The following is a 23,431-nucleotide window of genomic DNA, read 5'->3' as shown; positions in this document are numbered from 1 at the left end:
CCCTGTATAAGCCAAGAGACTCCAGGAAGATGCTCTGAATTTTACCAGCACCCTCCCCAAAAGCCCTCCCCATTACTTTAAAGCTGGCATAGAGAGAGTACTGAGCTCACGTCTATCGGCTTGGGTTTGGGTCTGGGTCCATCACACATTGCCGCCATGAGGCTTTGCACAGGTACCCGATCTTCCCTGTGCCTGAGATGTGGATGACACTGTCCACTGCCCTGGGTCGCTGTGAGGGTCAGCTGAGATTAGTATGCATTTTACACCAAATGGGCAACTTCACCTTTTTACTTTATATAATTCTGTAAACAAATTGATCTTTTTTTTTTAACCTGTATGCACAAATTTTGGTAGTTAAAAAGTCAAACTAAGTAGTCTACATTGGCCTTAGGCAGTGAGCTTCTGAGGATGGAAGTCTAGTGTTTACCCCACACTGGGAGAGGAGAGGACAGGCATGCCTGGATGTGTGGCAGGGGACACAGCCCTGGACTGGGAGTCCGGACACCAGAGGTCCACGGTCTTGGGACTCAGTATCCTTAACTGGGGAATTTCAGCATAGTAGTGGATGGTCTCCAAGGATCCCTTCAATTCTAAACTCTCATGAGTTACCAGATTCCATCACGCCATCTTGTCCATTTAAGTATAAGGAGTCAATGTGTCTTGACTGACTTCTCCTATCTGGTGTAGCTTTTATTTACATTTCCCCAGGGAATGTGTTTCTGTAAAATGCTCCAAGAATTGATCTGGTGGCCATTACTAGTTCTCCTCGGTGCTGGGAGTTCTCCAGCCCTCTGGGAAGCTGCCCCTAACCTTAGCTCTTAGTCAGGGAAGGGTCATGTTCACCGCCCTTGTCTGTCCTCTCAAATCAGGTCCTTTCCTTACCTCATCTTAAAAAAAATTGACTCAATTTCTGGGGCATTCTCAAATCCAAAGGATTATCATCTTCCCATTCAAAGGCTCACACACAGAAACACACAACTTGAAATAGCTCTCCTCTCCTACTGGCCCAGCGCAGGTAACAAAAACATCCCTCACCTGTCCACAGTCTCCCTAGGCACCTGTCACTACTATTTGGGAGATTGTTTTCTTTTAATTTTTTCCTTCATCTCATCATAATTTAGATTACTTTTATTCCCATGCATGGATTTTCTTTTCTCATAAGTATAATTGTAACTTTCTATTTATTTTTACTCTTTCCAGATACCTGGTTCTCAGTTCTTTGACTTTCTTTCCATGTGGAGAGAATTAGGAAAACTACACAAAAACAAACAAAGAAAAAGAGAAGGTTTCCTCCTCAGCCCCACAGGAATAAAACGATGCTTCATCAGTCAGATTTGCCAAGTAATTGCTACCATCTCCACTTGACTTTCTGCAGAAGTGACAGCTCATGGTTCTTTGGTCTTTTGAAATACCAGTCCCGTCAGTAACACTCTGGGTGACATCAGCGCATTGCTCTTCCCTGCCCACCCCACCCTCCAGGTTGAATCGCACCCGCCCTCCCTGCGCAAAGACAAGCTTGCAGAGCCTGAAGTCATGAGAAGGAACAACAAGACCTGATGAAAAGTCAGTGCTTGGAACCTCTGGGATCAATGACATTTCTACAGGCTGGAAGATGTTTACCCAAGTCTGAGTGAACAGACTCTGAAGATGACTACATTGTAACAAGAAAGATTAAGATGCCCTCCCCTCTCCAATCAAACATACAGCAGCACAGAACCCCTCTCTTTATTGCTTTTTACTAACTCTGACTCAAATATGTCTGTCTCAGAAGCACATCCAACCTCAGCCAGCTCACAGCCTCCAGCCCTTCCCACCACCCCTTTGCTAAGGGAGTTTGGAGGGGAAAATCCTACAAGGGAAAACAAATGTCCGTGCAACAAAACATATTTGATGGTAATGAAGAGTCACCTCACAGAGAAACTTTCAAAATTCCTCATCTCTCTTAAACGTGAAATTTGGATCTCTAAGAAATGGAGTCCTTACCAGCCCCCCAAAACAGATTTGTAACAAATCACTCCCTAACTCTCCCTGCAAAGAAACCTCTGTACACAATCATGTGGTTTAATGGTGTGTGCAAGGCAAGCTATGAACTCCAGTTCTGCTACTCATGCGTGGGGAGCAGGTTACTGCTTGCTCACTTCCTTCATCTATAAAATGGGCATACCCATCCCCAAAGCACAAGAGTACATAAAATGAGATGGTATTTGTAAAGAATCTAACAAATATTGCAGGCCGGGCAAATGGCAGTGATGACTGTCATTACTGCTAATGTCTTCATAGCTGTTGTGTCACTCAATTAAACCGAACCAGAGAAAAGGTTATGATTACAGAACAGCGCTCACATCTGAATCCTGTCTCCAAACGCACATAGAATGTGAATGTCTTAGAAGTCAGCTTAGTCCCTATAGCAAAAAATCACTGGCCAGTGTCATTACTTTAATCCTATACATGACTGATTCCATGAAACAGTTCCTTTTCAAGGTACTTCTCTGCATTCATTTTTTTTTTCACATGAAGAGTTCTGCTTTGCCATTTCTTAACTTCTATCTTTTGAGCTAATTTTAAATTATAGAAAAGTTACAGAGACGGCATGGCGTTCTCACGTAGCCCTCACCAGTTTCTCCTGATGTTAACGTTTCCCGTAGCTATGGTGCAATGATCAGAGCTGGTGGACTTAACCAGACACCTCCCTTACTGGAGTGTACAGGTTTTTCCACCAATTTCCCTTTCTTCTGTTATAGACCCAGCCCTGGATCCTTTGTTGGGGATCCTTGCATTGCTGTTTCCTTGTTTTGTGCAGCCTCTGAAGGTTCTTCCGTCTCTCCTCATCTCCTATGAAAGTAACACTTTGGGAGGGGCTGGTGAATTATTTTATCAATGGTCCCTCAATTTGTCTGGTGCTTTTGAGCTCTGACTGACGTGGAGTGTTCCCAGCAGGAATCCTGTAGAGTGACCCCGTGCTCCCCTCTCCCCCCGCCCCCCGCATCCTGTTAGGGGGTGTGATGTCAACATCAGCATCACTTGCATAAGAAGTTTCTGCCAGGTTCACTCTTTCTCTTTGCAGTCAATATATATCTTGGGGCAATGCACTGATACTGTGCAGAATCTGTTTCTCTCCAACTTTTTCCCATTCATCTTACCAGTGGACCTTTCCTGCGACAATTACAGTTGGCCTTGAACAGCACAGGTTTGAACTGCCTAGGTCCACTCTGTGTGTATGTGTGTGTGTGTGTTTTAAGTACACTACACTACAGTACCATACACTACACTACAGTACACTACAGTACCATAAATGTATTTTCTCTTCTTTAGGTTTTCTTAATAACATCTTCTTTTCTCTAGCTTACTTGTGTAAGAATATTTAATACTTATAACATACAAAGTATATATTAATCAACTGTTAATATTATCAGCAAGGCTTGTGGTCAACAGTTTTGGGGGAATCAAAGTTATACATGGATTTTCAACGTGCAAGGGGTCAGAGCCCCTAACCCCTGTGCTGTTCAGGGGTCAACTGTACAACTGTGTTGAGTACGGGTCATGATTTTTCTATTTTTTTAGCTGTCGCCATGCTCTCCTCTGCCCCATTGGCCATCCTTCCTTCAATTCAGTAATTCCTACGTTCTTCTTTTAATGAAGCCATTAGCTCAGTTCCGAAAGCATTCACAGTGTAGCTTCCCTCCATCCAAATCCTCTCTCCCATTATATTTTCAGTATAGTCCAGCAATCAAACAAAATCCAAAGCATGGCCTTTTTATTAATTCGCCAACTGGATGAACCTTGTACGGTGAAAATTAAGGTTGAGATGGTACAGCTGCCTGGTTAATGAAATACGAAATTAGAATTCATTTCCAACCCACCCCCCGCCCCCAGACCTGAATAATTATATTTTTGTGGCTTACATAGATTAGTCCAAGTAGGCAAATCACAGTGGCGCTTTAGGCTTCCTGCTAAGCACGGACCCAGCCACCATGTAGAAAATTCTATTTAAGTTTTTCTGATTCCATAAACATTTAGATTCACATGGGAGGAAGAACGTTTAAGGATGTACTCGCCCAAAGCATCCCGCAGGAGGTCACAGGGTCTCCCACCGCCTTGCAGCGGCCCCAGGATGTGGCTAGCGCCTGGCGCCATCTAGCGGAGCCCTTGCGCTCAGCAGTCTCCGCGGCTGCGCACTCAGAGCCCCTGCGCACGCCTGCAGATAATGAAAACCCCCGGGGAAGCCTAGGTCAGCGCCTGTCGCCCATGCTGCCACCTCCCTACGTGCCACATCAACAGTAGCAGCAGGCATTAAGAAATAGGAGAGGAAAGGAGGAGGAAGGGTGGGTGAGCTGCAGCAGGCAGGGGCATTTTCAGGAGTGAGTGGAATTTAGCAGGACAGGATGGACGGGTGGGGTTTGTGGGAACAGAGGGAAGATGGGAGCCCACAGCACAGCAAAGCCCCACCAAGGGGAGGCCGAGGGTCTGCAGCAAAGGGTTCTATGGTGACGGCATCAAAAAGCTAGCGTGAACCAGACTCTGGCCTGCTGGAATGACTAGGGCACTTGGCCTTTATCATGAGTGTAAGGTTGTGAGAAAATGAATGAGCCCAGGAAGTCAGAGGTCCAGAATGACCAATCTCAGTATTCAGGGTCTGTCCTGGGGCAGGGGGGAGGCTGAGAGAGACAGAGAGAGAGAGAGACCTGTGGATATTCCCGGGCTGGGGGGGGAGGTCCTGTTGCCCAGAGTGTAAAGCTTCAAGTCAGGGGGAACTCGAATCCACAAACACCCACATAGGAGAACAAGCTTGAAGAACATGGCTTGCCACGTGTAGACTAGTTCTTCGAAGGGATACCAGTGCTACTGTAAACAAAGGTTTCATTGAAAAGTATTTTTTAATTTACCATATTTCATTGTCTTAATATATTTCTTTCCTCAGTGAGTAACGAAAGTATATCTCACACTCCGGGGGCACACCCCGTTATTGTCTGCATATCTATACACTGATGGTGAGAAGCCCTCCCTCAGACAGAGTGAGGGCCGCCTAGTCCTGGAACAGAGATGGGGAGGTTGGGACGCTTCCAGGGGAGAAGCCTCAGACTTGGTGCCCAATCGATCAAAGTGGATAAGGAGATTCATGAAGTCCCCAGGAGACAGAATCTTAGCTCTGGAAGGGTGGGAGAGGCCTCTCCCAGCCGCGACCCTGGGAGGGATGCCTCTGGCAGGCTGCCCTGGCCTCTGCAGGGAGCCACGAGGCTCTCAGAACAGACTTGAAATAGATATTTACAGACTCCATTGTTGGACGGAGTTCCCATTGCTGCAAAGTGTTCTGTGCTGAACTCAAATCCCTGTGGTTATTTGTACCCGCAGCAATGTCCCTGGGACCGAAAACCTGTTCTCAGTCCTCACAGAAGACCCAGAGAGTGTAGCTAAAGCCTCACATGGGAGGCTACAATTATCCCTGATAAATTTCACCTCATTATTTCCAGCCCTTTAGGATAAACATGGGACATGTCATGTGTTTAGCCCTGTCACAAGTAAAAATAGGATGGTAGACAGAGCGCTGGGAGTGTTTCCAGGTGGCTGCACTCCAGAATTTATCAGAAGCAATTCTGTGTAGCCAGGGTCAACCGGAAGCAAGTGTCCCGCTCCTGCTACCAGCACAGGGCCCTGAAGACTTCTGCTGCTCTTTGCTCTCCTATTGGCTCAAAACAGAAATAAAGCAAAACGGTGACACCCGTGCTGGGACTCTTCTGCTCAGGATGAAAGAACAGAGACTTGTCTGTGCTCTAGTGGCAGCACATAAAACCCACCATAAGTGACAAGCGTCCCAGAGCCCTCACTGTGCCCTCCAAGACTGAGGTCCATAGACACCCAACCGGGATAAATGACTGCCATTTCTCCTATGAAGAAGGTTCTGGATACTAAGTGCCAGCTAAGGAGGGATACCCAAACACCCTGCTCTTCTTCCTAACAACACACAGGAAGCCATGTTGGATGGACATCAAAAGCAGCAGACCCCAGCAAGCCCAGGCCTGCCAGCCATCCCGCACACACAATCACATCCTAATGCGCTTTCCCTTTGGGTCCCCTGAACTTGCCCACCCTCTCCACCCATCCCCCACACATGGTTAAGAATCTCATCCCTGCTATAGCACATAGCTCAGTAAGGACACTTTTCCTACTAAAGACACCCACCACCACCATCCCGATTGGTCCTCTGTCTCCCTATCACCGTGAACCCCCAGGGCCTTCTTAGGATACAGCTCTGGGCTCAGATGCACTTTCGTCTCCTGACTGTTCTTCACCAACTTCCGGGGTATCCCTCCCGCCCATGCTCCTTCTGCTCTCCTCCCTCTTCCATTTGGAAATAGAATGCTAAATGCAGAATCCATCCTTCCTTTCTTCCTACAGACCAGCACCTTCTGCAGATCTCCCCTTGAGCCAAACTCTATCTCCTCTTGTAGCTGCCTTTCCGCCCTTTCCACCCGCCACACTCCCACATGACCCCAGTCACATGCCATCTCTTGGGCCTAACCAAGCTGACTGTCCATTGCCTGGGGGAGCTCCATGTCCAGGACTCTGAGACGGAGCTCTTTTCCCCACAAAATGCCCCTCAGCGGCCTTCACCAAAACAGTACTGCAAAAATGAAAGTCTAGTGTTCTAACAACATTTGCAACCCAGATGCAGAAAGCTACCAAACAGGGCTAAGTTCCAGCTCCCCCCCCCCACCTTTCCATCCACCCCCCAGGTGAGCCGGCCAGCAGCTCCTCCCAGCCAGCATTCGCTTTTACTGCTGCGGACATTGGCCTCTTCAGGGCTAGAAGGTATGGTCCGGTGTCAACGTTAGTGACATCTAAATTGTGCGCTCCCCTTTCTGTCACTGCCATATTATGTGAACAATCTTACATCAGCTGGCTAGACTCCTGGTTGACATCATTCACTTCCCAGTGCCCCATTAATGTGTTCATCATGACCCTGTTTCGTAAGAAAGTTCCCACTGATATACCGAGTTACTCCTTTTGGAAACTGGAGAAGTGTAAACTGCAGGTCAATGGGTGGAAAACACCGTTCCATGAAAATCAGGTAACAGCCTCCACCCACTTTATTCCTCTTTTGGATCATCTTTCTGGATCCCAAGGGTAGAAGGTGTACCCGATGAACTGAAAAGGCTTCCAGAGAACCACGGCCATCCACAGCAGGACCCGGCCTCCTCATGCCTTCCCTGTAGCTCTTACCTGATATTTTCACTGGACTCTGAAAGCTGGGTTGAATTTTATGTACATTGTCGTTTTTTAACACCTGGTCCAGAGGAGATCTTTCAAAGAAGGTGAGCACAACTTCTGACCTGGAATACTGGGGATAAGTGCGTTAATGACTGAACTAGAGTCCTCCCTAGAGGTGGCCTCGTGTGAGGCTGATGCCCCTGCACCTTTCAGATGCTTGGCGGGGCGGGCCACACTGATGAGGATGTAGTCAAGGCCCACCTTTCACTTACAAATGGCCCCATATGGCAAAAATGCAAGGCTCCAGGGACAGAGGGGATGGGGTGGATGGAAGCGATGGGGAGATTTTCTGAGCGCTTGGTACGTGCCGGATTTCGCACATGTGTCCCTTGCCCTTATGATAAACGGTGAGTGTGTTGACTTTCCCCATTCGCAGAGGAGGAAATGGACCCCGTGGGAGTCAAGTGGGTCCCAAGTGCACGAAGCTTGCCCATTTCATTTAAAGGCCATCTGCCAATGTGGATGCTAACACTCTCCTTGGCTCCCATACACCCTCTTCCAAAACACCCTCTGCAAGACCGGTGGGCTTCTGAGTGGAGGCAAGAAAGCAAAGACCGTGGTGGTGGAGGGACCATGTCTCTTCCTACTCAGTGCCTCCTTGGCCCTTTACTCTCACTTCTTACCAAGGAGAAAACAACGGAGCTGCACGAGCCCACAAAAGTCTTCCTTTCCCCTGGCTTTATCCGCCCCTCCCCACGGCCTGAACCGTCCAGGGAGGGAGCAACCAGCTACGTGGGTGAGGGCATCGTTGTCTGGAAGCGGGCAGGATGTGTCCCGACCTCCCCCCTCCCCGCCCCCGCCAGCCCTGCCGGTCGTACTCACTTTGCACGGCATGCTGAGGATGGCCTTCAGCAACTTCTCCACCTCGTTAAGCCTGGTCTCTATATCGCGGGCGTCCTTGATGGCAACCAGGCCTAGAATTGAGACAGACATTCAGACAGAATTAAGACAGAAATGCCTAAAGTAAAAAAACCAAAACCCAAACCAACCCAAACAAAAAAACCCCAAACCCAAAAAAAACAAAACCAAAACCAAAACAGACTGGAAATGTGCTCCTAGATTAAATACAGAACAACAGACAACCCCATGACAAGGAAACCACTGCCCAGTGTCCCCTTCCACCAAAGACGTCTGGGAGTACTTACGCAGCCTTACTCTGAAAGCAGTGCTCTCAACCTCATTTTAAGTTTCAATGACCCAATGAATGATTACCATGTGTGCTGGGGGAGATGATACCCTTCCCCAAAAAGAGAAGTCTGGCAGGCAGGGGACAGTGGAATGAGTGGGAAACGTAGGTATAAGCCAGGGATCAAAGTCCCCTCTGAATGGGACAGTCAGGGCCAGCCTCATGACAAGACCAAAGCTTGGCTGGGGACCACTCAGCCCCAGGCAGGTGTGGCCCAGAACCTGCCCCACCACGCAGTGTAAGGGCTGGCTCCCCTGGCCTCCGCTGACCTCACCACAGAGCCCATGGAAATGGAGTCCATATTCAGACAAGTCATTTACATGCTGGGTTTGGAAGGGGAAAAGTCAGATCTTTTCCCAGAAAAAAAAAGTGGGTATGGCTCACAGCACTTTTTCAGAATCTGAACATCTACCCTCGTTACATGTAACAGGATCCTGAGTGACTTTTGGGAAGTAGAGACTTTAGTCTGTAAACTATGACGGTGAGCAGCCTGGAGACCTGGGTGTGCTTCTGTCTCCCCGTGAGCAGGAAATAGCCTGAGTCTCCTCGTTTCAGTTTCTACACACCGGACTCCTGAGGACACGGGAATGACATTCCCAAGGACACAGGCCTCTTTGCCATACTTCGTGTGGCCCGGCAGGACAGTCCCTGGGAGCCAAGGCCAGACCAGGTGCTAGGATCATCCCAGAACTATTACCAGTTGCTGCGTCTAAGGTTTTCAGTTCTGGTTTGGTTTGGTTTTGCAGGAGAAAGGCTTGGTCTTCAGGCAATTCATCAACGGAAACTACAAGTCATTAAGTTAATTTCTTAAACTAAATGATTAAACATACAGTCCATGGAACCAGGGACAGCCCCGAACATAGGGCAAGGACATGTCTGAATGCCTACGCTGTCGCAGGAGGAGTCCTTCAAGCAGCCTGAGTCACGGCCAACTTCTAAGCAAGGTTCCCTCAACGTCCTAAAGCACAGGCCACCGCGGGTGTCAGGGGCTGTCTGGGCCTGCCCACCCCCTCAGCCCTGCAGGCCCAGGGGCCAGTCAGCAGCTGCTCAGGTGGCTGGAGCCCAAGGGGGCTGGCTGGGCTGTGGCTCGCTGGCTGAACCACCTGGGGCCTCTGTCCACGGGCCCAGGCACACACCGCAGCAGTCACCAGAGAAAGGGACTGGGCCTTCTCTACCTTCTCCCCTCTTCCTCGGATTACCAGGCCCCACCACGTCCCCTGCACATTCTGGGAAGCAGAAAGAAGAAAGAAAATAGTACCAGAATCTCAGGATGCTTCTTCCTCAGCCCTGAATTCCTTGCTTGACAACACACACACACACACACACACACACACACACACATTGTTTTGCTCTTTGCACCAAAATGCTTTCATCTTCTGCTTGCTACCGGGAGTCTGCCCAGGGAAAAAGGCCCAATGCAAAATCCTCTGGAAAATTGTTTTTAAGAGAGGACAATTAAATTAATCATCCCTACCAAATGCTTCTTCATTCTAGGATGAACAAAACTCTTATTATTAAAGTTCAACTTTCGTTACCTCTAGAATACGAGTTTTAAATCACTCACGTTTATGACACAGTAGTTTTATTATTTTATATTCTGTACGCGCATTTGTACGAAGGTTAGCCTCTCGGATGGTCAATGCACGCAGCGTACGTATACCCAAATCATAGGATACACATCACGACTTAACAATCTAAAGGTAGTATAAAGGCTTATAATTCGTGCATTTTTGCCTCAATGACACATTTTGGGTTACATCTTTGATTTAATTAATGTTCAGCCCACGGATGAGTTCATAGCTGCAAAGTTATATATATAGTAGGATAAATACATTCTGTTCTATAGTGATCTTCTTTTTTTTAGAATGGCCTGATTTAGCAAATAAAACAAAGGACACCTAGTTAAATATGAATTTCAGATAAACAATGAATAAAGCAGTAGTATGGACAGATTACACTAAAAAAATTATTTGCTGTTTATCTGAAATTCAAACTCAACTTGGTGTTCTGTATTTTATCCAGCAGCCCTATCTTCCTGGTAGGGTATTGTTTTCCACAATGAAGTAGAAAAAGGCAAGAAGTACCTTCCCCAATCGACCCCAGCCTACCTTACCAGCTCTGTGCCTTGCAACTCCCCATACTCTCCTGCCAATCTCAAAGGTCCACACTACCCAAACACAATCCCCCTGACCTCCCCCCACCCCCAGGCTCACAGGTAGGAATGTCCCACCCATCATTTAAGGTGTGGGCACACACCATCTGTTCTGAGAAGCCTTCCCCACATCTGAAGATGGAACCTGAGCTGCCTCTGGGCTCCCAGAGAACTTTCCTGACCTCTGCAGCATTCACCACTCAGCCCTGTGACTGCTCCTGGACCTATGGGTCTCCCCAAGATCCCCGTGCGCAAAGCTGAGGGGAGCAGGTGCCTCTTCCTCTCACTGTTATCATCACAGGGCCTGACGCACGAAGGGGACTCGATGTTTACTGGCTGTTGGTTGACCGAAGTTACAGAAGAGAGCACAGAAGTCAAGCATCAATGATCTTCTGTGGGTGCGCTCCATCTTGCCCCATAGGATCATCACCCTAATTCATGCTTCTTAGCACCACACTCAGTCAGCACCACACCAGAACCTGCTGCCAGCTAGCTCGAGGTAGCAGGCCTGACAGTCGAGTGGCATCACGTATGAGTCATGAGCCTGCCGGCCTGATTTTATCTGTGGACGTGTGCAAAGCCAGACTGCTTCCTCTGACCTATCTTTATGATCCTCAACAACAGCCAGATCGTTCTCCTTGGAAATGTAAACACGCCTCCAAACAAAAGGAGGCTCTGGAAACTTACCGGGCAAAGGAAGATGCTGGAATCCCTCGCTCCAAGAACATTAATGACAGGTGGCTGCCCCTTAGCTGGGGGCACACTTTGTCATTTGCTTCTCCATCCTGGCTTCCCGGGTGACCCCAGCAGAGGCCTCAGCTAATCAAAAGCAGAGGGATTCAGGAAACGATGGATCCAGCTGAACACCATGAAACCTTGTTAACAGCAGCTACCACCACCAACCAGAGCTCAGAGCATAGCAAGTCCCCCAACACCCCAAATACAGGCATGGCATGAAGGAGTCACCACTCTCCAAGCGCCTCCCTGCAGCCCAGACTTTCCCTTCCCTCCGGGGCCCTGGACATCACCCTTCTCAGTTGTTTTAAAAGTGCTTCCCATCAAATGATGGCTACCTTAAATGTGTTAGGAAAATATTTTTAAGAAAGACAAGCCCAAAATGGCCACAGTGCAAATATGAACTAAATTCATATTTTTAGAATTTCATACACACGGGGGTTCCTTTCTTCAGACTTTCCGGTTTCATGATGGGTGGGAAATTTAGACACCTACTGTGAGACCCGAAATTATTATAAATTCTCAAAATGTGACAGGGCTAAAAGGTGAAGTTGTGGAACACTGCATTAGTTTCACGGGCAGGTGGCAAGGATAGAGCCCACAAAGGACTGCTACCCCAAACAGATTATATGCACTGGAGTTTCCTTCTAGCCTATCTGCTGTAGTTTTCCTTTGTGACCCAACAGCTTTGTTTTTTTTGTTTTTTTTGTTTTTTTTTTTTTTAAAGATTTATTTATTTATTTGACAGACAGAGATCACAAGTAGCCAGAGAGGCAGGCAGAGAGAGAGGGAAGCAGGCTCCCCGCTGAGCAGAGAGCCCGATTCGGGGCTCGATCCCAGAACCCTGGGATCATGACCTGAGCCGAAGGCAGAGGCTTAACCCACTGAGCCACCCAGGTGCCCCAGCCCAACAGCTTTGTTTTTAATGGCTGATAAAGCTTCTCCAAATAGGAACTGTTTGCAGCAAATAGCAATTTTAAAACTTATTTTTAAAAATAGGCTTAAACACAGTAATCTAAATACTTCTGGATTTTATGTTCCAAATATTGTGGATGGAACAAGAATTCTGTGGGGATCTTGTCTGACTTCGTTTTCCTATCTGTGATGGTAATAACAAAAGCTGTAGGCGGGCCAATGGTTGAGATTTTGCACAGTTGGACAGAAAAACCTGGTAAGCATCTACTGGTTATAAGACTGTCACCCTAGAAGTAGCCAGCAGGGGGTGCTAGCACTCTGTGGAACCAACCAGGTTTCGCCTGGTAAGGACAGAAGGGAGGAGGGTCCACCAGCGCTTTAATTGTTAGAAGTAGACTCGCAGACTTCACAGACCCTGGAAATCTTTTTAATTTCGATTCAGCATAGTCACTCATATAATCTCCATTTGTAAAATTTCACTGTACCCAGTTTGTAATGTGTAAATTTGATTAGCCTCAAAACAAGTAAAGATTTGAATCTGAAAGACTGATAATGTGATTATATATAAATTACAGTCTGTTAACTTAAATATATTTGGAGGCCAAAGACCAGCCTAGAGCAGCCAGTTTGTCCTTTCTTTCTAAACTAGTTTAGCACTGAAAATTGAGAACCCAAAATGTGATTCTGTCATTTTCAGAATTAGCTTTTTTTTTTTTTTTTTTTTTTAAGATTATTTATCTATCCTCTGGGCTCTTTTCTCAGCAGGGAAACTGCTTCTCCCTCTGTCTCTGCCTCTCCCCCTACTTGTGATCTCTCCCTCACTCTCTGATAAATAAATGAAATCTTAAAAAAATTATAAGATTATTTATTTATTTATTTATTTGTCAGAGAGAGAGAGAGGGAGAGCACAAGAAGGGGGGGCAGCAGGCAGAAGGAGAGGGAGAAGCAGGCTCCCTGCTGAAAAAGGAGCCCAATGTAGGGCTCCCTCCCAGGACCCCGGGATCATGACCTGAGCCAAAGGCAGACGCTTAACTGACTGAGCCACCCAGGCACCCCTAGGATTAGCTTCTTTATGCAAACATAAACACCTGACTTATTCTTGGAATCCAAAATGAACATGCTGGAGTCAGCACAAAGACTTATCAGGGAGAGCAAACATAAACAAAGCAGTTTCCTAACCTCAGAAACCCTGAGTCCAAAGTCCCACATTTTCAGTAAGTGGAGGCTTTAGGATGAACACCTCTGGTAACTGCGGGGCTTCCTCCATGGCTAGACTCTGGGGCCTTCTCCCCTCATTCCAGAAATAAAGACAAGGTGCCTCTTGGATCAACTGCTAAGGAAGAACGTCCTTTTCAAAGCACATTAAGAAGTGCCCATTACCCCAAGAACACGTCTCTTAGAGGAGACTCACAGCAGAGCCCTAGGGAAATTTTCTGTAAAGCACACTTTCAAATTGAGTCAGATAATAAATTAGGTTTAAAGATTTCCTTCTCCATTTAATAAAATGTGTCCATCAACACACCGTACAGCAAGGCAGATGGCTCGGGTCATCTCGCATGTGAGAGAGAGAGGTATTCCTCAAAGGTGGTGTGTAATAAGCATTTTAGAAGCAAAATAGTTGAAATCTTCCAGGGAAATTTTCAATGCTGATTTCCTAGGTACCTGTTTTCTAAATAGGCAGCTGACATTTGAGAAGCGGAGAGTTAGAAATGATCTGCTTGACAGCATAAGGGAGCTGGTTCTGTGCACACTTAAGCACCCCAGGAGGGGCCCTCACTCCCGAGGAGGAGCCCGTGCTTACTCTACTCTATGTGGAGTTCTGTGCGTGGGGTGTCGCGCAGCATTTCTGGAAGGACAGAAACCCTGTTTCTCCCTCCCTCCTGGCGCGGTTCACCCTCCCACCCTCCTTCCATGAGGCTGCCCGCTTTGGTGATGCTCACACCGAGCTGTAAGAGGTGAGAGCTGCTGGGCACGCATTTCTCTTCTGCATCTTTCCAAGAACAAAAAGCAGGGCAGAGAAAGCATCAAGGACACCAAAGAGGCCGAGAAGAAACAGCACCTCCCTGAGGATCCAAGAAGGGGCTGAGAGGAGATTCTCCTTTCTCTGCTTCTTCCTGCTCCTGGGAGGTGCCCCCTTGAATGATGTGTTTTATCAGCAGGAGAGAAGGACTGCTGGACTCCACGGTACTGGCCTTGACCGTGCCCTTCCCCAGTCCCTCCCTCCCTGGCCCTCTTCATTATCCTCTCCCAATAAAAGCACAATTCTTTTACTGAACTTCCCACTTACTGCATTTTAGAAGCCACTCCCTCAGGGAGTCTGTCTTTGGATCAAAGGTATTTAGGACACCCCATCCTTTGCTGGGTTCCCCAAACAGGAAGCATGCATTCAGCCACTCCTCCTAAACTATCCGCACCCTATCACATTGGCGGGGGGGGGGGGGGGTGTTTCCGTAGCTGGAAAGACAGGCGGCCCCGGGCTCCCCAGAGCTTTCCTGCTAGTCAGGACAATGGGCATGTGGCAAATATCAGCCACAAAAAGCAGGGTGTCCCCTGGGGGGGGCAGGAGTACTCAAAGCTGGGACACCCTCACCAGGGTCGGAGGCCTTCAGGGTGAGCCGACACAGGGGGTCCAGGGAGGGAGGAGAGGAACGCTGAGTGGGGTCAGGAAGTGCAGAGGCCCTAAGGAGGCCAGAGGGGTGAGGACTAAAGCAAGCAGGGCCCCACAAAGGGCATTAAGGGTAAACCCCACAGTGGGCACTGGGGAGCCATGGCTTCCCATGTAGGCCCTGCTCACAAGAACCCTACCCACTTGGCGGCTGCATTTCTTAGAGTGATACACACCCACCCTAGGATCCCACAGTCATCTCTGCCTGGTGAAATCGCCCCTTGGAGCACAGTCCCCAAGCCTGACCCCCTCCAAGCGCCAAATTCTAGTTTCTGGATCAGCAAAGCGACAGACCTGGTCTGCAGGGCTCTCACTGAGGTACCTAAGGGCGGTGACCCCCTTTGCGGGCTCTCTCTTTAGCCTGGGCTGGGGCTTGCACCATCCATGCCTCCTAGGGAGCCGTGGCCCAGGGAAGCGGATGCCGGTCAGGAGTGGCGGGGGGGGGGGGGGGGGGGGGGGGGGGGGGGGGGTCCTGGACCCACCCCCGCTCATCTGGACCACTCCGGGGAAGATGCTGCGTGTCCGGGAGCGGACGGCAGAAGCTCCAGGGACCTGTGCTCCTGAGTCCACACCGGGCAGGTCTCGGGTCTCGGGCGTCCAGCCGTTCTGGGTACTCCGTGGCTGTTGGGCCCTCCAGCAGCCCTGCCTGGGATACCATCATGCCATTTCATCATTCAGGCATCCGGGGCTTGGGTAACTAAGCGACTGCCTAAAGTCAGGGCGGAGGAGCAGGGGACAGAGCCGGCCTCTGATTCCTCACCTGTGGGCTTCCAAAGCCCCGGCCTTCCACTGCACAGCCTGAGTCTCTCCCACAGAGACCCTGCGATACCCCCAAGGGAGTCATTATAACCCCGACCCCTCCCACCTGGATCCTGTGTCCCTAGGGGGGCTCCCCACTCTTTCGGGGCCAGGGTGGGGAATTTTCTCCCTCAGGAAGCAGGCTGGGCTCCTGCTGGGATTCAGATGCTCTAGGTAGAAGTTTTCACCACATGGGATTCCTTCCAGCCTCCCTCTACTCTCTGTCCAATTACTGGTCATCAGAGTTTTCCTGCTGATTCCAAGTTACATGTCAGCGAAGGGTGATTAAGATGTTTTGGTCTCAAAACAAATATGAAAGCTTGCCAGTATAAATTAGCCACGGACCAAAGTGGCTCCGTTCACGGTCATGACTCAGTTTAGGGGGTGGGGTGAGGAGGGCAGACTGGAGGTGTCTGTTTGGAAAATTACATCATCCTGCATGTGGGTCTGTGCCGGGGCGTGACACACCCGTGCCCCCATCACTGAAGGAAGCCCAGTCTGGCCAGCAGAGAATGGTGCACAGGCCCTCGCCCCACCCTTCAAGGAGAGGGTGCACACCAAGCAGCCCCAGGGAGCTTCTCAAGCCTGTTCCCGGACATGGGGACCATTGTTTAGTGATCACAACCGGAAGCGTACAGCAGATGCCTAGGGTCATCCAAGAAAGTAAAAATGAACACAAATACCAAGAAAAAGCGATTTGAGAGAATCAGCAACACCAGCCACCGTTCTGGACGCACTCCCTCCCCAGGAAGGCAGAGGGGGGCCGCGGTGGGTCTGCTAGAGAGGCCCCCCAGGGCAAATGCACATGAGGCTCATTCTCACTACCAGCCTGCCTGAATCCCACCTTACTCCAGGCTGAGCTTCACTGCAAAGGGACAAACTCATCCCATCCCCATTATTTCACTTCCACGGGCATTCCAGTCTCCCCTTTCCTTGACTCTTCACCACGCAGGAACATCTTTCAGCTTTTGGAAAAGTGTTTGTAGAGACAGACCACAGAGAACATGAGGCCCAGACTTTAGAAGGGAAGGGGCCGGTGTCCCTGTGGGCCAGCCCGAGGGCAGCCAGGAGGTTCCTGGAGCTGTCTGCTCAAGAAGTAGGCCAAGTTTCTTCTCGGGAATTTGGCGGAAAGTAACTGTGACCTAGAAGCCAGCCACCTAACCCCATGTGTAAGTTCCTGGCTGGCTCCTTCTCTAGCTGAGAGGTGAGGTCAGGTCACCTGGGGCCCCCGACACCGTCCGAGATCTGATGGGATGAGATCACAGGACCAAGAACCAATTCAACCACTTGCAGAGAAACGAGAGGGCCCTAGAGTGCGGGGAAAGGAAATTGCAACGAAGCTCGGGTGCACTTTCGGGGAAGAGAGAGAAAACAGAAGGCAGAGAGAGGAGAGCAGGCTACATGGGGGCGGACACGCTGGTGCTGGACTGGGACGGCGTGCTGCCCTGGGGCCTGGGAAAAGCGCCCATACCACCGATCTAGAAGAGCTTCAAAAAATACATCTGTGAATCAAAACGAATACCCCCAAATCCCCGTGAGAAGTGAAAGCTGCCCCTGTCCGAAGGGGCAAGATGCCCTAAAGTGAAGTGACACAAGGGCTGTGGGGTGGGGAGCAGCGTTGAGGCAAAGGGCAGAGCCACACTCAGCCAGCACCAGGCTACAAGGGCCCTGTGAGGCCAGGCAGAGCTGGGTTTGCTGCCTCTGGTCTGCTGCCCAGGCCCCATGTGGCATCTGATCTCTTTCCTGCCACCTCCACTCGGCAAGTAAGCTTGGTGGCTCTACAGTTTCTCCTCTGCATCAGCCGGTGTTGGAACAGAGCTTCTCCCCTGCAGTCCATGTGAGAATGAGTGGGCAGGCTCAGGGCCTGGGAGCATGGTCTGGACTGTGGGAGCTCGGCAAATATATCTGCACCCAGCCTTTTCTGGTTCTCTCCTGGGTGCCCTAACTCCAGTCCTCAGAATCTCAAATCTAAGACCAGACTATCTATGCTTATGCAGGTAGACCAGTCCTATGCTGGCCTCAGGGCCTTTGCACTTGCTCCTGCCTCTGCCTGGAATGCTTGCTTCCCCAAGTATTGACCAAGAGGCTTGACCCCTCCCTTCCTTCAGGCCTAGACTCAAAGGTCACTTCCTTTGAGACTATCTGGAGAACTTTATCTGAAAGTTAACTCCTCCCTCTAGAAGTCATAGCCGCTTTCCTTGCCTACTTGCTTCCTTCTGAATATTTATCACTATCTACCATATTATTTATTTATCTTTGTTTATTGTTGGATTTCTCCCAACCACAATATGACAATCAAGAGGGCAAGGATTCAAAAAAAAAAAAAAAAAAAAAAAAAAAAGAGGGCAAGGATTCTTTTTTTTTTCTGGGTCTTCTTTTGATCACTGCTGTGTCTCCAACCCCTAGAATGATGCCTGGCACACAGCAGGCATTCAGCAAATACTCACTGCATGAATGAATATGAAACCAAAATGTTGGATTTCATGGTCATCAAGAATCAAAGGTCACCTGACTACTTGGGAAATAGAATCTCTTGCTGGAGTGGTGACCAGGATGGCTCAGACTTCACCAGGCCTGAAATCGGTGTTATTAAAAAAAAAAAAAAAATCAAAATGGGCAAAGAGCACCAAACAGCCGATCAGAGATTCTGCATGTTTATGTGTTAACGTGTAAACCTTCTCAGTTGTAAGAGATGGAACAGGCAGGAGACCCTGACGACGTCAGGAAACCCGGAACCACATAAGTATCACACAGAGGGAATTCAGGTTCAAGACTCAGCCCCACCAGTGAGGGGTTTAGAAAAACCAAAAGGAACCCCTTGTCACCCAGAGATAATATCCAGAGGAAACAGCTGTCTCCATCTCCTTGGGCCGGGGCACCAGAAAGGATGGGTGGGTACCTCAGATCCAGAGGAAGAAGAGGGTGAGGTGGGAAGCCAAGATTCTAAGAACAAAAGGACAGAGGACAGAAGCAGGACAATTCCTGAGGTCAGCCCTGCCCAAGAGAAGGCCAGGAAGGTAAGTGAGTGAGCGAGGTCCCTCCGCGTGTGCAGGGTCTGCAGTATCTTTACACAACGTGTGCCAAAGTGAAACATTCAAGGCCATGGACAGTCCCCGAGCCTAACACCACAGTGTGTGTGCCAAAGGGAGAGAAAAGCCCATTCTCTCCACACAAACACTCTCCCCCACAGCACGACTTGAGGGGCGAAGGAAAAGGGCTCAGCATCCCTTTAGCTGTGTGCAGACTCAAAAATGCAAGTGGGGGGCAAGGCTTTCACGCCCCATGAGGGCGTTCAGTCAGACATTCCCAAGGAGAGCTACCTGCCTGCTCCCAGCATGAGCTCTGAAACCCAGATCTGCTCGCAAGGCTCGTTAATAGAAGTCGAGAGCACAAATCTAATCTGGCCCAGAAGCATTTCAATAAATTTCAGTGAGGGAATCTGGTGGGGAATGATACTGAGGAAACCTGACATTTCCCATACAACACACGCATCCGGTTGCCTTCTGTACTTACAGTTTGTATATCCAGACAATGTTTTTATGCAAATAACAAATCTGCATGGAAGTCAGGTAGAATCTTCTCTTAATACATTACTATTATGTACTTGATTCAGTGAACAATTTCCCTGGACTTAAAAGACTCTAAGAAAAGAACGGGGCTTCCCCTGGGATTGCACAACGGAAACTCAAAGGGGTGCCCCAGAGCAGTAGCAGCGTGCCTTATGCAGAGAATCAAGGACCAGCAGGACAAAGAATTAAGGTCACCCCATCTCCTCCCCTCCAGGGGGTGCTGGCCCAGCCCTCAGAGGGGTCTCCCCTGAACAAAGGGGCCAGCAGTTCCAGTAGAAAGCCTTTCCACCCAATCACTGGTCCCCATCCTAAGCACCTGCCCCACCCCCACCTCCACCAGCAGCAGGGCTAACACCCCAAACTAATTTCTCCCTCCTTCAGACACTTAAGCAGCTCTCCTATCCTTCTAGATCTTCCTTTCCCCCTGGTAATCCCCCTCTTCCTAAATCTGTCTCACTCTCACTTCAGACACACACTCTGTGTCTACATCTCAGGAACCCAGAACTGACCCAGCACTGTTAGCACAAGGACAGATGGGTCAGAGCCGGGGTGTGTGCAAGGCAGGTCCAGTGGCTCACACCCACCTCCCTTCTGCTCCCAGCAAGTCCTTTTCACTACCAGATCCCAGGGCTTCCCCACTGGCTACAACGCTTGCCAGGAGCAGCTGATGCTGAGGGTAACAATAACACCCAGCATGTATGGAGGGCTTACTATTATGAGACACTACACTATGCATTTTAATCCTGAACACCCCCCCCCCCAAAAAAAAGTAGGACTGGTTCTGTGTTACAGGGGAGGAGCCCAGTTCCAGCCTGACTGCCTGCCTGGGGTCCCAGCTGAGCTGTCCCACCCCCCACCCTCCCAGAGCGAGACCTGGCAAGGACAGGGGAGGGCATGTGCACTGGCCGGCTCTCAGGGGCTCTAATTTGTTAACGGCTCGCCTGGTTCCACCAAAGATGTAAGTCACTGAACAAACCGTCGTTCCTTCATGCAAGCTTTCCTGATTTGAACATTCTTTTGTTTAAAAAAAAAATACAATATACACACCCAAATAGCAAATCCAAGGAAAACTGTTGCCATGCTTGAAATAACGCTCAGCCATCTCCAGAATGGCAATAAACGTGAGACTCTGGGGAGCAAAGAGAAGCGTGAAAGGCAGGCCATCTCACTCAGGGCCTTCAAACTTGCTGGCTTTGGGAGCCCTTCCAAACGATCTGTCATGAGAACTGAGTTAATCATCCATATAATTCACACACTGGGGCGGGGGCTCCGCAGGGGGAAGTAGAGGTTATCTTAAGACCTCAGGCAGTCCAACAGCTAAGGAATCTTGTTGGGGTCCCTCAGCTTCAGGAAGTTCCCCCTACAGGTGCCACCAGGTCTGCTTGGAAGATTGTGGAAAGGAAGGCCTCTCCGTGAAGTGTGACTAGTCTCAGAGCTGCAGGTGGTCACAAGCGGTGAGGGGGTGGGGGCGGGGGTAAGGACTGTTCAGTGCTCCACAGTCTTCCCAGGCCGCTTCTCCCCGGGCCTTCTGAACCCGCCCACCCCGCCCCTCCTTCTAGGCTCAACTTCAGCCTCTCTCACGCGCTTCCTTCCCTCTTCCAGCCGCCTCTCCTCCTGGCCTCCAAAGTGCAGCCGGTGGGATGGGCGTCAGCCAGGGCGTAGGAAAGGGGAAGCCACACCAGTTCTCTAAGAACTCGAATCCCCAGGAGCCAGGACAGTCACAAGGCCGGGGAGGAGACAGGCCGCAGTTAATCAAACCCGAATGCGGTCCCACCCCTGGCGTGGGGACCTGGGCTCTCTCCCCTGAAGTCGGCCGCAGGGAGGCCCCTCCCGACGAGTGACAGAAGGCTGCGTGGCACCTCGTACTCGGGCTCCTCTGTCACGGGAGAAGATGAGAGGCACAGCCCTTTCCAGGGGAGCACTCCGAGGGGGATGGCTGCCAGACACGACGCGACCCCAATCGGACACTGTTGTTAACTCTTCCCAAACATTTCCCCAGCCCCCTCCTGTCGCTTTCCGGGCGGGGTGGGGGGTCACAGCCCGCCCACCCGAGGGTGAGGAGGGAGGGAGGCCGCCACTCCGGAGTCGGGCTGGAGCTCACCCCGACACTGGCCCACACTGGCCGCTGTACTGGCACTGGTCACTGACTCGTCCTTGGGGACAGTCGGGACGCCCGTCTTGCTGATTTCCGCCCGGAGGGCCTCAGGGCTCTATGAGCTGACTTTCGTCCTCCTACCATTGCTGCCCTGCGCGCCCTTCATTTGGGGGCGCAGGATCTAAGCGTCCCCCGTCCCGTCCCAACGACAGAGGGGAGAGCCGCAATCTCGGCTTCAGTAACTTCCCCTCCTACCTTCACTGCACTGTGAAACGACCTCGCAACCACATCTCCCCCTAAGACTCCATCCGATACGCCCTCCCCACCCCACCCCGGTGCCCGCAGCCCCCGAACCTTGCCGCAGGGGCGCGCGCGCTAGCTCGGGCCGGTCCTCGGGGAAGGCGTCGCGGAGGCGCTGCCACAGGCGGCCAAGGTCCGCGAAGCTGCGGTGCAGGTAGAGCACGCTGCGGTCCGACCACTCCGTGCGGATCTCGAAGAACTCTTCCTCGTCGCCGCGCCGGCTGACGATGAGCCTGCGGATGCCGTTCACCCAGCAGCCGCGCACGAACATGTTCACGAGCGAGGTGCCCTCAAACACCGCCGAGGCCATGCCGCGGGTCGCGCATGCCCCCGCCTCCGGGGGCGCCCTCGGCCCCCGCCCGCCCGCCCGCCAGCGGGGCCGGGGTCTGCCTGAGGTCTGCCCGGAGCCGGGATCCGGCCGGGAACTCTCCCGGGCCGGGGTGCGTCCAAGGTCTCCGGGGCCGGAATCGGTCCGCCGCCGTGTGCCTGCGGTCTGCCCGGGACCGGGGTCTCTCAGGGGTCAGGTCCGTCCGAGGTCTTTCGGGACCCGGGAGCCGGCTGGGGGTCTGCGGCGTCTGCCCGGAGCCGAGATCTGGCCGGAGTCCGCCGGGAGCCGGGGTCCGTTCCAGGTCTGTCCGGAGCCGGGGTCCGTGGGCCGCTGTCCTTCGTAACCTGGGTCTGTCCGGGGTCCGCCCCCCACCTCCGCGTACCCTCACGGGGAAGCGCGGCGACTAGTCGGTCGGGCTCGGCCGAGCTGCGTCTTTATAAGGCACTTCCCATCGCGGGCGGCGCGGTCGTCGACGTCGAGGTCGCAGCCGCCGCCGCCTTCCTCCCTCCTCCGGGTGAGCGGACGCCGGGCGGGCTGCGAGCCGAGGGGGCGGCCTGGCCCGCCGCTCCCCGCGCCGCCCACGCGAAGCCGGAGCTGCTGGGGCCGCCCGCACCCCCCGCAGCCGGGAGCCGGGCCGAAACCCGAGCGCTGGGCCCCGCCTCCGCGCCCCCCGCCCGGACCCAGACCGCCCCCACCGCTTCCTTCCCCTCCCGGCCCCAGAGCCGCCGGCCGGTGACTGGACGAGGAGCGGGGAGGGAGGGCGGGGCGGGCCTGCGCTCCCGGGGTTCTCGGTGCACACTTTCTTCTCTTCCGTTTCTCGCTTCTCTGCAACTCTAGGCTGGGGGCTGCGCGCCCTGCCCGGCCGGCGACGGGGAAGGGAAGTGCACGTGGGTCGGGGCGGGGGACCAGGGCTTGGCGGAGCTCGAGGGAGGCTGCGGTGCCGGGGGTCCGGACGCGGTCGGGATTGTTGACCTCGCCCAAGTCTCCGCGCCGTCGCCCACCCACGCCGGGCTGGGCCGGGGGTCGGGGCTGGGGACCGAGGCCCGATCTCCCCACGTTCAGCCCCGCGCTCAGCGTCCCGGCTCCGCCCGGTGTCCGCTCCCAGCCCCGCGTCCCCCCGCGCATTCCAGTCGTGCCAGAGCCCGGACACCCGCCGCAGACAGACCGGGAAGCATAGGGACAGAGAGACAGGGAACGGGAGTCTCTTAGGACCTTGGCCCCCTAGCCAAGCGGTCGCCCTCCAACTGGAGAGGGGATGCCCCCGTCTCCCCCACTGCTAAGAAGTGGGACAGACTGGTGGTGGAAAGGAGTCTCAGAAAGAGCCCCTCAAAGTGAGCTGGTCGCCCTTTGTGAGTCTGGGATTTCCGAAGTCGATCTAGGGAAACTGCCCATATTGAAAACTGGGATTTACAGCAGCCGTGA

At 51.7% G+C, this 23,431-nt stretch overlaps 1 protein-coding gene across 1 annotated transcript in view; it reads right to left on the bottom strand.

Annotated features, from left to right (window-relative positions):
* PXDC1 (PX domain containing 1) overlaps nucleotides 1–22,620 on the bottom strand; it is a 28,251-nt gene extending 5,631 nt beyond the window's left edge. The window contains exons 1-3 of the mRNA XM_047733454.1: nucleotides 21,736–22,620; nucleotides 8,089–8,180; nucleotides 7,219–7,336 (exon numbers count right to left, since the gene is read on the bottom strand). Of these exons, the coding sequence (XP_047589410.1) occupies nucleotides 7,219–7,336; nucleotides 8,089–8,180; nucleotides 21,736–21,991 (466 nt within the window). The 5' untranslated portion in view covers nucleotides 21,992–22,620. The remainder of the gene's footprint in view (nucleotides 1–7,218; nucleotides 7,337–8,088; nucleotides 8,181–21,735) is intronic.
* Between the last annotated feature and the right edge of the window lie 811 nt (nucleotides 22,621–23,431).

This window comes from Lutra lutra, chromosome 6 (assembly GCF_902655055.1).
Source record: "Lutra lutra chromosome 6, mLutLut1.2, whole genome shotgun sequence".
In the NCBI taxonomy this organism is placed as follows: domain Eukaryota; kingdom Metazoa; phylum Chordata; class Mammalia; order Carnivora; family Mustelidae; genus Lutra; species Lutra lutra.
The sequence above is the reverse complement of the archived record's forward strand: the minus strand, read 5'-3'. Positions and strand labels throughout refer to the sequence as shown.